At 44.1% G+C, this 15,702-nt stretch overlaps 1 protein-coding gene across 3 annotated transcripts in view; it reads left to right on the plus strand.

Annotated features, from left to right (window-relative positions):
• Positions 1-15,702, plus strand: part of EML6 (EMAP like 6) — a 3,038,586-nt gene that overhangs the window by 2,483,176 nt on the left and 539,708 nt on the right. For all 3 annotated transcript variants that reach the window (XM_069608236.1, XM_069608238.1, XM_069608237.1), the window contains exon 30: positions 6,612-6,710. In XM_069608236.1, the coding sequence (XP_069464337.1) occupies positions 6,612-6,710 (99 nt within the window). The remainder of the gene's footprint in view (positions 1-6,611; positions 6,711-15,702) is intronic.

A 15,702-nucleotide genomic window follows, 5' to 3' on the forward strand; every position in this document is an offset into this window, starting at 1 on the left:
ATTACCAACACTCTTTTCTTTCTGAAACTGGTAGATAAGGTTGCTACCTCTCAACTTCAATCATATATTGAAAACACGGGAAGGTTGCACGAGAGGCAATCGGGTTTCCGCCGCTTCCATGGCACAGGGAGCGCCTTGGTCGATCTCCAGACGCAGATGCTATCACTAATTGAGAAAGGCAGATTAGGCCTGTTAATATTACTTGATCTCAGTGCTGCTTTTGATCTTTTAGATCATAAGATCCTACTACATAGACTGCGGGATACCGGCGGCTTGGCCATTGAAACTGTTAACTGGGTGAGATCTTTTTTAGAGAGTAGAAGTTCCAGGGTGCATTGGGGCGAGGCCTTCTCTGAAGCAGAGACTATCCTTTGTGGTGTCCCACAAGGAGCTTGTCTGTCGCCCTTGCTCTTTAACATTTATATTGCCCCTCTATGTAGAGAATTGGAGAAGTTGGGCTATTTTTTCACCAACTATGCAGATGACTTCCAGCTGTCAATGGAACTTTCAGGTAACCATCAAGCAGACCAACTCAAATTAAATAAGTTATACAGTGTAATAAAAGACTGGATGACCACAAACTGGCTATGCCTAAATGCAGGAAAGACGGAACTAATGATCTACGGGTCCAATAAACCGAGAGAGGGACTAGCTAAGGCTTTCACTGGCTTTCAGGTTGATGATAGCTTTATTGAAGTTGTTGGCAAGGTAAAAACATTAGGTGTTTATATGGAGGCTTCCTTGGATGCAGGCGTACACGTGGATGCTATAGTAAAAAATACCCAATATCATCTACGAGTATTGAGGCAGGTCGCCCCTCTTATCTCTGAAAACAACCGAGCCAAACTGGTCAGAGCGTTATCTTGCCACGACTTGACTATTGCAATGCTCTGTTGGGGGGGGCTAGTAGAGAAGACGTACAGCAATTACAGAAAATCCAAAATGCCTCTGTACGTATAATATACGGTATGAAGAGGCATGAACCCACCTCTAACGCGAGAAGGGAGCTACATTGGCTCCCAGTATCAGCCAGGATTTCCTTTAAATTATTGACGTTAGGTCATAAATGCATCTATGGAACAGTCCCTAATTATTTGAAGGACAAAATCATGATATATCAACCGGCAAGAAATCTGCGCTCTACAACGACTCTAAGTCTGCAGGTGCCAAGGACTAAGAAAGCCCGTGGAAATGGACGTTCTTTCCCGGTGCTCGTGGCTAAGGCCTGGAATAATCTACCGTTAGGGCTCCGTACAGAGAGCAATCACCTGGCTTTCCGGAAACTCTTGAAGACAGAACTTTTCATCTAACCTACATCTTTGGTTGTCCTCACTGACCTCTCTGCTTGTGATGGAGCGCTTGGATGCCTTAGGGCTTGTAGCGCTATAGAAATTTAATAACATAACATAACAGGATTGAAGAGCACAACCGTGAGGTCACGGATAATACCAACCTTAGACAATTACCTGACCCTTTTAATGTTGAAAGTAAGGATGGCACCCAGAAGAATCTAAATAATGCGAACATGGATCAGTGTATACAAACCAACATTATATACCCCGACAAAAGGTTGGAGAATAAATATGGGTATATACCCACTGTGACATTTCCCCAACCTTTGTTAATGACATTTAAACTTGTCTAAGAAAATAGATGGTTTAAAGAAAGTAGTCTTGAAATTAATCAAATCTATTTTGCTTTGATTGAATGAGGTTGGAAGGCCAATGCACCTCCCTGGCCCTGCCAGACCACAAATAAAGGCCTCTCACCTAGCCACGAAAGGTGAGAACCATGTAAGCCACAATAAGTCTAGATCAGCCAAGCAGGGTCATTCCTGGGCAGCTTTCAATAACCCAACCAACAACAGGCTTTTAGAACCAACCGTTCTCCCTTTGCTCAAAGGGATCGATAGGCATGCGACTGCAAAACCCAACTCTAATTAGTTCCCTAGAGGGGGCATGAATACTATTCTTAATTAAATCCCCCAGAGAAGATATGTAGATATTGACGGTTATAGGCCTTTGCCCTAAAAAACAGCAGGCAGCATTCCTCGCATTTATTCAGTTTAGGCCAGGATATCTAGGAAACTGCTTTGTCATGACCAGTGTGCCTCAGCCTAAGAGTAGCCGTAAAGAATGCCGGGCCTCGCTAGCTAACAAGGCTATTCCATTATTCCATGTCTACCGTACAAGAGGGGGTGTCTCTGTCATATGGGAGGATATTATTGTATTTGAAAGAGTACTGGACCATATAGCCTTTGGTATGGACAACATGTAAGGTAATACTTAAGAATAACAGTTGGTTGAAGGCCTATTCTCTATTGAACTAAGGGCAATCTCTCCACAAAGTCTTCTAAGAGGACTAAGATTCTGTGAAGAAGCCCATGACCTAGAGTCAATTAGACGTCATAGGTCTGCTAGTACAAGTATTGATCAATCTGATGAGTATCCATTATCCCATACTAATGGCCCCCATGTAGGGACAATGGAGTCTACCAAAGGCGATGATATACCCATGCTAACATCTACTCTGTTCCAAAGCACCCACCGTCTGTAATCGAAAGCCAACAGGAACATGCAATCATATCCTGGAATATAGCAGGTTTAAAAAACAAAATACCTGACTTAGAGTGGCACGCAATCCTAGATCAGTATCAGGTGATCTGCCTGCAAGAAACATGGCTGTTTGAACATCTAGGCAGCATATGTTAATTTCTTTACACCTGCCCTACAATGCCAGAGAGAAAGACCAAGTAGTTGATAGTTGGCGTGGGTGGATATAAAATTAAAGGCAAAAACGGAGCTGATTGATACTACATCTTCACAGAAAATATCAAGAAATGCAAACGTGCAAGCGAACACCAGAAAGAAGTGCACAAGATCTTCTCTTGACATTGCTTTCATGGTGGCTCAAGTGGCTTTTCATCCATGGGTGGATAGAGTCTAGCCTTCCGGGGGACCATATGCACCCACCTTGGCTATATGTAGGTTAGGTGTGCAGCCTATTCAATTGTGTAGATGTATCCATTTTGCTTGGGTATTGGTTACCATTTTCATTGACCATTCAGAGATTGGTTGTATTAATGGGAGTGTGACAAAGATGCACCCAAGGATGGCTGGCCCTTTCTTGTTTCTTGCTTTTAATATTGTAATTTAGACAATAATTCTATTTGCATTGTGAAGTATGTGCACTTTCTTCTGGTGTTTACTTGCACTTTTGGTATTTGTTTGTGAAGATATATTTATGGATTGTCAATGCATTTTTTCACTTGAATGTTAATATTAAATAATTAGGTTTTTTAATTAGTTGGTGTTGTGACTGATATTTGCAACAGGAGGGAGGTTTGTGATGTGATTTCAATGTGGGAAGAACTCTCAGGAATGTATGCAGTTGTGTCTGAGAAGGCCTGGTTGCACACCTAGATGTTTATTGAAAGGGATGTTTAATTCCCTTTGGCTTTGGGGTAGGTGTCCCTTTCCTTATGGATAAACAGTAGGGGTGACCCATTTTTTAACGAGAGTTAAAATTGGCACATTCATGTGATTAATGATTCTGCAGTCCTGTTATACTCCGGTGATCTTATCTTTATCACCAAAACCTCTAGGCTGAAAAGTAAACAATTGAATCATATTTCCAGGAAAAGAACTTCAAGAAACAATATTTTTACTAGGCATGCAGCATTTGCTTGGACTAAATGTTGCATTGGCACATGGCGAACATTGTGAGATTACTGCCTGCAGTTTCATTGTATGCATGTTTGTTAACCTATACCCGTGGTAACATTGGTATTACCAAATGTACATAATCAGTCCTATTTACAAAGTAATACTGCATCCATTAATACCTCAAACCCACACTTTAGCTCAATTGCGCATTAAAACCACAGAGGCAACTTCTCGAGCAAACACTTCCAAATGTTTGCAGCACTTATTAGCGGGCGACATAACCTGTGTGCCCGCCATAAAATTGGGGAATAATCACAGACCATTTTAGGCCGCACCACGGAGTCAGCATGAATGCATTACATTCAAAGACACATACTTCAATCCATTTGGTTGTAATTCTCCCGGTGGTGAAGGCGAAAAAGGAAAAGGATGCATTGATACTGACTGGGTGTACCTGACCAGGTTGTCACCATCCTACAAGTCACTCTAGAAAATCCTGACTAATTACAGGCCGGACAAGGACACCATAAAAGCCTTCCTACTGTATATCCAGGACGACCAAAGTCCAAAAGAAATATCAGGATTCCTATCCCTCCCTGCTGAAAGTCCCTAGAGCCCTTTACTTTTCCTCCACATTGGGAGGGCTCATCACCCGTTTTCTGGTAATCTGGCGGTAAATCCTTGGAATTTTTGACAAACATGGTTACTGTTTCTGCCACTCAGTCCTGTGGCAATACTACGGATCATGAGTGGTGCTAACGTGATGTAAATCCCCATTGCTGGAGTCCGTACCCCAAGCTGTATTACCAAGCAAAGTGGCGGATCTACATCTAGCGAAAGGCTGGCGGTACAACATCCACTTTACCACCAAACCAGAAGTGAAGGCCATGTGATAATGCCATGGTAAGGTGGCTGTAGCAAAATGACCTCCACTTTACTGCGGTTTTCCCTGCACGGCAATGAGGCCCATAGTCTTTTTACTTCAGCACTGATGCTTCCATGCACAGAATCACCAAGCCCACCTTCTTCAAGATCTTCCAACAGATCCTGAAAGCATTGGAATGCTGCAACAGGTGGGCGTGTGCATTACAGTGTTAACAGCCCGGCATGCCGCCGCAAGCCCAAGAAGTTGTGTTTTATGCCACTGCAGACTTCCTGGAAGTATTTGGTTGTTTGGTTGCAACCGTGATGCCCTGATTGCACCCCCAGGCCACGGGGCAAGTGCACTGCAACACGTGCATGAAGATTGTGTTTGATGCAGATATGTGCATAGCATGTTTGCGCATGCATGGCTCTCCGGATTCACTCACTACTCCATGGTGTGGACGGATATCTTTCAGCCGCAGTCATGCAGGTAGAATGGTTTTTACCAAACCTGGTTGCTAAGTACGTAAGCTGGACACCACACACACGGCTGTGTGCATCCATACCCGCACAGGCACATGAGAACAGCAAAATGATGCATATGAATGGTTGTTACTGTGAGCTTGCAAATTACTTTTTCTCGCCTCGGGTCACTTTCTTTTCACCTTTCTTGAAACAAACAATTTTGCTTGGGTCTTTTTAAAAGTATTATGACATCGATCGGCATGTTGGGAGTGGGTTAGCCAATTAGGCTGGGGATGCAGCCCATTAATTCAAGCAGAAGAACTGAGCTGGAGCCCTCTCCCAAAACAGGCAACTGAATCGAGAGTCGTCAAAGGGGGGGCAGCGGTGGTTGCACATGTATGCGCTATAACAGTCTTATTTTTTGTGCAGGGCCAATACATCTAAATATGTTGCTGCAATTCCTAATGAGAACCTAGCACTGTTCATTATCTCCAATCCCAATACTGCACAATAACTCCTTTTCCATTTATCGATTTCACATTTCTTTGAACAGATTTTACTGAATTTTACTTCAAAAATGTAGATGGGGTGTAGGCTTAGGTATTTAGAAAGGTGGGCTGTGCGGTGGGTGGAAGAAAGAGGGGCTAATTTGCAGTAAAATTCAAATGGATTCGCTGAAATCCCTGCGAGGAAATGACATAGCTCCAATATTGCTACACTGCACATGCAACTATCTCTTCTGCATATATTTTCACCCACCAAAAGGGAGTGCATACCTAATAAAAAAAGGTCTCTAGCGAAGGCAAGACTGCTAGTGCATGAAGGCAAGTCAGTATTCACGTGGAATCCATGCCATCGAGGATTGCCAGCGCGTGAAGAATAGACTGCTGATCTGCTTAGATCTCTATTTTCACAGATTTCCATTGAGACAGCGGAAGAGTATGGCAAACTGAGCATTGTCATTAGCACATTAATTCCTGGTAAAGCCATTACAGTCTGAAACGGCTGCGCCATACATGCCAACATTATCCATTCCATTCAGGAGACAATGATCCAGTCTACGTTGAACTTTGCATTCTGAGGCTTGTAGTCCTGGGTTTATAATGGAGACATCCAGGGCTACAGATCTCAGATTGGACGAGTGTCTCCTTAATGGAAAGGATAATGTTGGCATGTATGCTGCCACTTTATGGCTCTAGAATCTTTCTCAGAATACAGCTAATTTCAAGCGATTTCCAAGAAAGGAAAGAAGGATACAGATGGGGGGATTGGGGTGCAGGAGGATGGAACAATACTGCATGAGAGCTCATGTGCTAATGGCATTACTAGACTTGAGGCTAGTCACTGAGGCAACTTTTCACCATGTGCTCTTTGCTGTCTTTGTTTGTGGCTCAGGGACCGAGAGACTAATTTAGCAACTAGCATCATAGACTGACCTCACAGTCAGTAAATCTAGCCGGCACCAGGCAGGTGATGACTAGATTTACTGACCGTGGATCATCTATCCGTAGTTTGCTGGTTAGGTTCAACGCTTTAGCAACTGCATTCATGAGTGTCCTTCTAAACCTTCCGTTGTGCATGTTCATAACGCTAAATCTGTTTTTCTGCATCTTTTAGGAAGTCAGAGTTTCTACCTGGAGCACACAGATGATATTCTCTGCTTGACGCTGAACCAGCATCCAAAATACAAAAATGTCGTGGCAACTGGCCAGATAGGTAAGAGTGGTCGGCAACTGATTATTTTGGAGATAAAAATGGGTGCAGACTGATTGATATAGTCTGTCTGATGATGGTACCAATTTTGTGAAAGGATTTCGAAATATAAAAAATTACATACACTGAATGTATCAATGTATTTGTGAAAGTGTGTTTGTATGTTCAGGTCTGGATCCAGCCCTAAACAGTTGGTGGGCTGAAAGCTTGGCCCAAGGTCAGCATGCCAGTTTGCGGTGTACTGGCAATAGTGAAATTTGATCAACCTCACCCATTTGCCCTGCACAAGGCGGGGTACAGCCCTGTGCTATCAGTATCAGCGATTCTGGGAGATTGCTGATTTTGCGATTGTTAACACCAGCCCCACAACAGTTGGTGGGCTGAAGTTTTGGCCCGAGGTCGACATACTAGCCTGGGGTGTACTGGTGATGGTGAAATCTGACCAACCCCCATCCATCCGCCCTGCACAGGGTGGGGTCCATCTCTGTGCTATCAGTATGGGCGATTTCGAGAGTTAGCCGATTTTGTGACTTATTCAAAAATAGGAAGATAGGACACAAGGTCGGCATACCAGTCTGTTGTGTACTGGTGATGGTGAAATTTGACCAACCCCACCCATGTGCCCTGCACAGGGGTGGAGCGGGGTCTGGCCCTGTGCTATTGGTATAGGCTATTTCAGGGGATTGCCGTTTGCGATTTTTCAAAAATAGGAAGTTAGGACACAATATAACACAAGGCTATAGCAGACCTCCATGTGCATGTCAGCCACGTTCCCGAGCAACGCCAGGTGGGTACTACTAGTAAATTTATATGACACAGATTTTAAATATGAGAAAAATGTACCAAAAAGTCACAACGCACCAAAACCATTAAAAGGACATAGCAACATACATGATTCTGAACAAGAATCAATTCCATTAGTCTGTTTATGTAAAATATGTCAACAAAATGTTTTCACATGCTTTCTAGTCCTAATCTTAAAAACAATAGCTGAACACAGAGCTGCCCAGAATACTTTTGCGCTTAATTCCAAACGTCTACAACCACTTCTTGCAAATCGAGAAAATTGGTATGTTTGGTTTTTCTTCTGCTTTTAGGTGAATGAAGACGTTGCTTAGTTCAAGACATTGCTTGGTCCATCTTGTTAAAAGCACTCCAACAGTAACAGGCAAAGAATATTTAGCAGTGGGTTTGTTTTCTAGAAATCTTTTTTCGTTAGCCTCTAGATGGCCTGCATATGACTTCTCATTATATCTTCTGTAAAGAAGCATCGTAAAGTCATTATCCTTTTTGAGCACAATATCACTCTTCCAAAACCACAGCGTGCCTGTCTTAAACCATTTGCTGTATACTGGTTCAGGAGACCTAGAAGACAGCAGCTTCTATTGTATAAATTCTTGAAGTGTGGTGAAAATTACAGAGCTGTGTACGTTTTTCCTCTTTGTTGAGGCATTGCTTCCCTTTCCTGTAAAGCTCAAATCTGGGAATGACTTAAAGCAGAGTTTAGATTTACCTGAGCTGGACCAAGAGCGGTTTCAAAGCCAGCAAGCAAATTTTCCTTTTGTAGCAAGTGACCAAGTTCAAAGCAACCCTTTAAAGTTCGAATTATCAGAGAAAACGTTAATACAGTGCTAAATAAAAGAAGTAAGATTGGTGCCTGGCTGGAATGATAGATTGAGTTAGATTAGGAACAGAGACGCAGTCAAATTCAAATAATCCTAGTTTTGGAAGGCATCATCCATCTCTAAAATGCCAATGTAATTGTATCCTGTCTTTCTGACTTAAAAGTCCTGACAATAACGGGTTTGGAAAGTTATGTCCTAAAAGTCTCTACTCAAGAACCTATCCACAAAGGCCTCCATTTCGAAGAGTACAAAGAATGGTTGATTTCTTGATGACAAAATCAACAGGTTTCAAGCTTCGTCAAAAAGATGTTTTGCCTATGCACCAGACTAGAGGTCGCAGCCTGATCTGTAAGAGTTGACCACTCAATATGACCAAAACATTGTGGTGGGTGGCATTAATCTTTACCATTGTCAGTGCTCTTGGAAAATATATGCACTACCATTTTTAGCTTCTCTGTCCCTAAGACTAGAACCTGCTCCTCTGCATGGAAACACAAGCAACCTCAGACATGTTCTGGGCTTCATTAGTGAGTTGCACCTTAGATCCCTATAGTGCAGCGAGCAAGGGGCCCATGTCTGGGCATACCCTCTCTCACATAGGGAGACAAACTATAACCAAAAAATGTGATGGCTGGAAGTTTTTTAATTAATGTTTCCTTCTAGCAGCGATATGGGCAACCTTCCACACCACGTTATTTTGCTCGTCTGCCCCATTTCAGAAGGGGAACAGTCGGCCCTACAGATACGTGGTGTATTATCCACTTTTACTACCTAAAAATAGGCAAATACTCCCAAAGAATAAAAATAGGCAGTAAAAATACCCCCAACAAAAAATGTGAGACACACACATGACCTTGCACCCCCACTTCCACTCACACAGCTCCATGAATATGTTTTGAACGGCAGTGCACGTAGTACCACAGGTCTTTTAATGTTCATGCATGAATAGGTGCAAATAAATTATTCCACAAACATTTCCATTTCCCAGTTAAAACATATTTTTACTCCCATAAAAATCATTTTACTTCCATCTTTAAAAAATAGGGAGTAAAATACTCCCACTTCAAAATCTTATCTGGAGCGTTGGGAACAGTCATATGCATATCAGTCTGGTACTGCTTGTGGTCTCACGCAGAAGGATGTGACCTAGCAGTTTGTGCTGGAGGGCCATTTTGGGGTTGGACCAAGACTGATTCGCAACGCATATGCCTTTTCCTTTTTGTAATAGCATTGCTGCCTGAAAACTATAAGGCCAGTGGCTATAATTAATTCTGAACCTTCCGGCCATCAACCTTCAATTTGTTTCAGTTCATCTCTACAGCAAGTTGTTCAGAACCCTTCACTATGTCACACCGTTACTATGTCACCGTTACTATGTCACAGCCTATACGAACTGCTCAGTTCGTATAGGCTGTTGCAGTTGTTACTGGAATAACCCCTCCCCAATTTGTGCCGATCCATGGGGCTCGGTTTTTTTAATTATTTAAATATAATGGGCGACTTGATGCCCATTTTAATTTTACATGGAAAGACTGGCCATGTTGGTGGGCCAGTTTGGATATATTAATTTACTGTGGGACAGTAAAAGATATATCCAGGCTGCTGCACCAAGGTAGGCCAGTCTTGCCAAGGTAGCGGGAGCCAGAGAGGACCAGAATCCGGAGCGGTGCTGCAGGTAGGAAAATAAAAAATATAGATTTGTGTGTGCGTGTATGCAAGGGTTTGTATCTCTACGTGGGTGTGTGAATAAGAGAGTATGTTGTTTGGGGGTGTGTGTTTATGTGAGAGTGTGTATGTATGCTTAATGGGTGAATGGAGAACGTGAGCTGATGCGTGCGTTTGAAATTGAGTGAATGACGAATGCATGATGATGCGGGTGTTTGAATGTGAGTGAGTGAATGAAGAATGAATGATGTGTAAATGATGAATAAATGATGAATGCTGATGTGTGTGTCTGAATGTGAGAGTGAACAAAGAATAAATGGCGGAGTCCTGCATCCTACTACAAGTATTTTGAAAAGGCTCCATGGAACAGCATTTGCAGAAAGGTTTTCATTGCATCTCAGTGTTATCAACAAGGTCACAGCATCAACCATCTCACTCCCCAGTGGAAGCTGCAAACTGTTGTTTGGGGTATCTGTAGCTTGTTGGCTTATCTGTGGCTAAGGCTACATCAAATAGTCAGCCATAGCCACACACAGACTAGGGTTGGATCACAGAGAGGAAATGGGGATCTAAAAAGGGGAAAATGTAGGGGGTTTTATCCTGCATATTTTATACTTATCGTAACATACTGATTTAATTATTCTTAGAACTCCTATGTCCTGTCCCCTATACTCCATACTTATGGGTGTTCATTCAATTAGGACAGGACCAGAGCCTTTTGCATATGAAATAGCCTTTAAATGTAGGTGCTGTACCAGCATAGGTTGCACAATGTGGCCTCCACACATTATGTTTCTGCCTCCCGGCACGCTTTGTAAGTTCCTTTTTGTGTGCTTAGATAACCAGACATGTGTACAGCAGAAGTCATTTTTTATTTTATTTTATTTACCCTGTATTCCAACTGTTTTTTTATTATTCATGCTGCCTGCCTTTGTTTCCTCCACAAACTGTCATTTCCGAAGTCATGCAATCTGCAGTTCTTACCTGGAACATGATCCTTGCTGGGACACGCTTGTGACCTTAGACTCTTTCACATCTAGCCCCCATGAAACAACTGTAGAGTTTGGAAGAGATCTCGACTGTCTAGCCACCAAATTACCTGCAGTGGTTCATCTTAACGTAAGGCACCCTGTCATGGAGACTCTTTTTTGAATGAACCTGAGTTCAGGAGGGATCCTAACAATCTTTTTGCTGTTAGCTACAGCTCTGTTGGGAGGGGGTGACCCCCAAGACTCGCCAAGCTCACACTGTTGGTGACAGTGTGTCCTTGGGGTCCTTCTACCGTTGGAAACACTGAGGTTCCTTTGGGGCCTTGCACCGGGCCTCATTTGGAGAAGACACCTCAGCTTCTGGAGACTGTTGCCAGAGCAAGACTACACTATTGATGTCTCTGCCAACATGTCACAGCCCGGGACCCCTGTAGCACCAACTTCCTCTGACACACTAGTCGTGCTGTAAGAAATCTAGAGGTGCCCTCCTGAGTAGGTCCCAGGAATCCCCTATCCAGGTGGCCCAGACACAGCCATTGCTGTTGGATCCAGCGCCTGCTGGTGGACCGGTGAGGGAGGATCACCTGGGTAGGGGAACCAGGGAAATCGTAAGACTGGGAGTTACAGCTGGCGTGCAGAGCAACAGAGGTTAATGGTACACGGGGGCCTCCCGCTTTGAAAACGCAGGCGGAGAGGCAAGCTGGCTACCGTGATACTATCCTTGACTTCAGAGAACAAAGCAGCCAATGGGTTCAGCAAACCTGGTGAGTTGGAGGAAGCTGATATTAAACCGAACTGTGTTACGCCCAATGTTGCGAGTAGCAACATTTTGAACGCAAGAAGAAAGGACTTGTGTGTATGTTTTGAACTTTAAAGAAAGCCCTGTTGAGGTCCAGGTGCAGAGGAATTCGGCGCCATGTGGTTGCTCATTGGAAAGGCTCTGATCGGGACCTGTTTTTTAAAAAATTACAACAACCAGAAGACTCTAGCAAAGGGTGGCATGAGGCATCAGAGTGGTCCTACAAGGGTTACGTCAAATCCCTTGTACAATTGAAAGTCTCGGACCCGATGCCAGAGGAAAGCTAGGGGACGGGAACCCCACTTTCCACTACGATTGTGAACTGTGATAATTGGCAAGTGTGAACCCGACAGAGGGATGCTGAAAGAAAGCTAAAGAGAAAGAAACCCTGCTTTCTGATAAAGCTGAACAATGCATGAACTGTATTAGGAATACATGAACTGTGTTGAAGAAAGGCTGTAGTGAACCCGGCAGAGAGAGGCCCGTTCTTGTAAGGAGGATCTGAGCCCAGCAGGGGAAGATCCCAGGGGCTAAGAGCAAATGCCCAAAGAACTTTTGTTTATTTGTTTTCCATTCTACGAAAAAGGGGTGAAGAATAATACACCCAATAACTGTATCGACAAGAGCGTCCCCTTGTTTGTCTAATCGGACATTAAGGCTCCTAAAGATTATGAGCAATATCTGAGAGGCTGTAGTGAACCCGACAGAGGGAGGCCTGTTTTTGTAAGAAGGATCCAAACCCGGTGGAAGGAGATCCCAGGAGTGAAGAGCAATCTCCCAAGGTGCAAAATCACCAGAGAACGTTTGTTGGTTTGTCATTGTGAAATCCGCGCAAAGAACAATTGCCCATGGTGCAAGATCACTGAGAGAACTTTTGTTTGTCACTTTGAATCCGTAATCCGTGAAGACCTGGTCTCCAACCTTGACTCCAATACCCCCTGTGTCCTCATCTTTCTTGATCTCTCTTCTGCCTTTGACATGGTCAACCATGCCATCCTGCTTAACCGTCTCCGTGATAACCTGGGTATCACTGATCAGGCCCTGACTTGGCTGACCTCTTTCCTCTTAGATCGACCCTCCCAGGTCCAACTTGGGTCCTTCCTCTATTTCTACCTGTGGTGTTCCCCAGGGGTCTAACCTCTCTCCCTGGCTGTTCAGCCAATACCTGGCACTTCTTGCCCGCTGCATTTCTGCTCTCTGCCCCAACATTCAGTACTATGCGGATGACATTCAGCTCATTTTCAGGCTCCCTTCCGCCACCTCTTCTTCTCTCATCTCGGTCTGTTTGTCTGCTATCTAGGAGTGGTGTGCCGCCAACGATCTCTGTCTTAATGCCAGTAAGACTGAGATTCTCCTCATCGGCACACCTACTCCATCCTTTCTTGTCGCTCTCTGGCCTTCCATTCTTGGCCCTCTTCCTTCTTCCACCTGTGAGGCTAAAAACCTCGGGTCATCTTCGACTCCACTCTCTCCTTCTCTCCTCACATCTCTGACATCCATAAGAAGTCACACTACAGCTGAACCTCATCATAGGTTTTCTTCATTTCCTCTCCTTCCCCCAGAAGCTCACTGTTCCTGAACTCTGGTTCTCTCTAGGCTGGACTACTGCAATAGCCTCTTTCTAAATCTGCCGGCTTCTACTCTTGATGATGTCTGCACTTACCCCTGCACTTGCCACAAGCTGGCCGCACTTTTACCTACTGTTTTTATTTATCTTATTTATTTAATGTTGATCCTATGTATTGCACTGCCCCTACCCCTCCCCCCACACTTTCTCATTCCCCACTCCCCTGCATTTGCGCAATCTCAATGTCACCTGGCCTAGTAAGATTGTTGTCTCTGTCTTCCCTCTGTTCCCCCTCCCATGCCTCGTTGTGCTTTGAAACACTTGTGTATAGGTGCGTTATAAATGCCAAGTATCATATCATATCATATATCATGAACCTTCTAAGGCAAGAGACTTTTGCAGGAAAGAGACTTAGCCTCTGAAGGGGTTTTGATATTGTGGAACTGAACTGTGAATCTCATGCTGTCGAGGCCCAGGAGTGTGCTGTGCTGGAGAGTCCCGCCTTGTCCCGTGCCTCAAACGTGGGGGAGACCCACCCATACCATCCTGACTTATCATTTTCTGAACACTTCTTTCTTTTCTGGTGAGCATTATCCCACACTCTTTTTGTAACTATTAGTAAGGATTGGCAATAGTTTTTTTTTTTTAGTATAGGCCCTTTTTATTTGACAAGACGCCACTAGGACTGCCTTATTATTATTTGATGGACGTAGCTTGCTCCCATCTTAAATTTAGGTTTAGATTAAGAGTTCATCTCACCCATTATAAAGGTTCAATAAACACCCTTGAACTGTGATCACATGTACCTGTCTTTACTGTTGCCACCGTGAGTTCCTTACAGCGCTGACAGGTCCAGCACTGAATCAGAATAAGTTGCATGCTCTACAGCAACCAGAGCAAGAGAATGCTCCAGGCAGGCAGCACCTGTAAGAACTCCCCCCATCAAGAGACCCAACCACATCAGACACCTAATTTCTGGCTTGCTGTTTATCCCCGGAGTAGATGAGGCCTTCTGCTGATGATGTGTATGAGGACCTGTTTTCCTTCTCAAGGTCTTTTCATTGCTGTATGGGAAAGTAAGCAGATTCTCCCTTATGAAATTGAGCTTTCTTGAGTGGCACTGGGGTTGAGAGGTTCTGCAAAGTCAGGTATCCTTGGATAGAAAGTATACACCAATTTGGTATTGCACCTGCTATACTGGCAGCTGCTATCCAATGCATCGGGAAGGATAGCGCAGATTCTGAGTGGACTTCCCCCCCAGAACACCAGGTATCAATTTGGTCCACCTTAGCGGTTGTCGGTTCACCATATTTACACGGTTCTGTCATTTTCTTCGATTTTTATAGGCCGCCTAACAAAAAGACAGATATATAATTGGCCTACAAAAATCAAAAAAAGGACATTCTTCAACACCCACCCCAACCTGTCTTGCAGGCTTTCTTCAAAATCGAGGGGTTTCAGCCCCCAAACCCTCCTCCCTCAGCTCTGCCACCTCCCTCCCCACCCAAGACTCCACCCTCAGCTCAAACATACACAAACACAAGCACACAAAACGCACAAACACTTACCTGTTCTCCGCCGCCAGTGCTTCCGAGTCCTGGCCTGCCTGTAAGCCCCAATGCACACTTGTGTGCGGCAGGGGCATGACAGTCTGATTCACAAAGACCTCTCTGTGTGCTCACAGAGAGGCCTTTGTAAATTGTTCTTTTTATCAATTGTTTTTTTTTAAACGATTATTTGATTTAAGACCAATTACACTGCCTCCAGGGGTACACGTTTAGTCAGGGACCTGTATTGCAAGGTTTAGCTCCATGTACAGGACAAGATCCTGGATATTCCTTTCAGGGGCTCAGGGTCTTTCACAGCAACTGTGAGATGAAGAGTTCACTAAATAGACAACATTGACACAATTGTATTGATGAAAGCCTTGCAGAAGCTCTTTCCATCTTGTCTGACATCCAAACAGGACAAAAGTCCAGGACCATTGGCGGGTTGCATGAATTCCTAAAGCGTGGAACTTGCAGACCGCCTGTTCACAAAGTGTACCAGGAACATAAAAGCAGAGGATCTCCCCTAAGGGGGTACATCCGCCAATATCCTTGCCACTGTTGGGTTATGATAAAACAAACTGATGCACACTTCTGTATTCACAAATCTCCTTGGAGGTGGTGTGGGTTACAAAATTTCATACAGGATGGGTGGAAATTTTGTTGTGTGGTCACCATGGGTTACAATCTTTCCCTTCTGCCTGTCCATCCTTTCTCGCCCTCTCTCATTCTGATGGGTATGGCGTCTCTTCTGGAGTTGCAAAGCCTGCATCAGATCAGAGTACTAAAAGAGAGGACTCTGC

Source organism: Ambystoma mexicanum, chromosome 4q, assembly GCF_040938575.1.
Source record: "Ambystoma mexicanum isolate Mex_15411 chromosome 4q, UKY_AmexF1_1, whole genome shotgun sequence".
Classification (NCBI taxonomy): Eukaryota; Metazoa; Chordata; class Amphibia; order Caudata; family Ambystomatidae; genus Ambystoma; species Ambystoma mexicanum.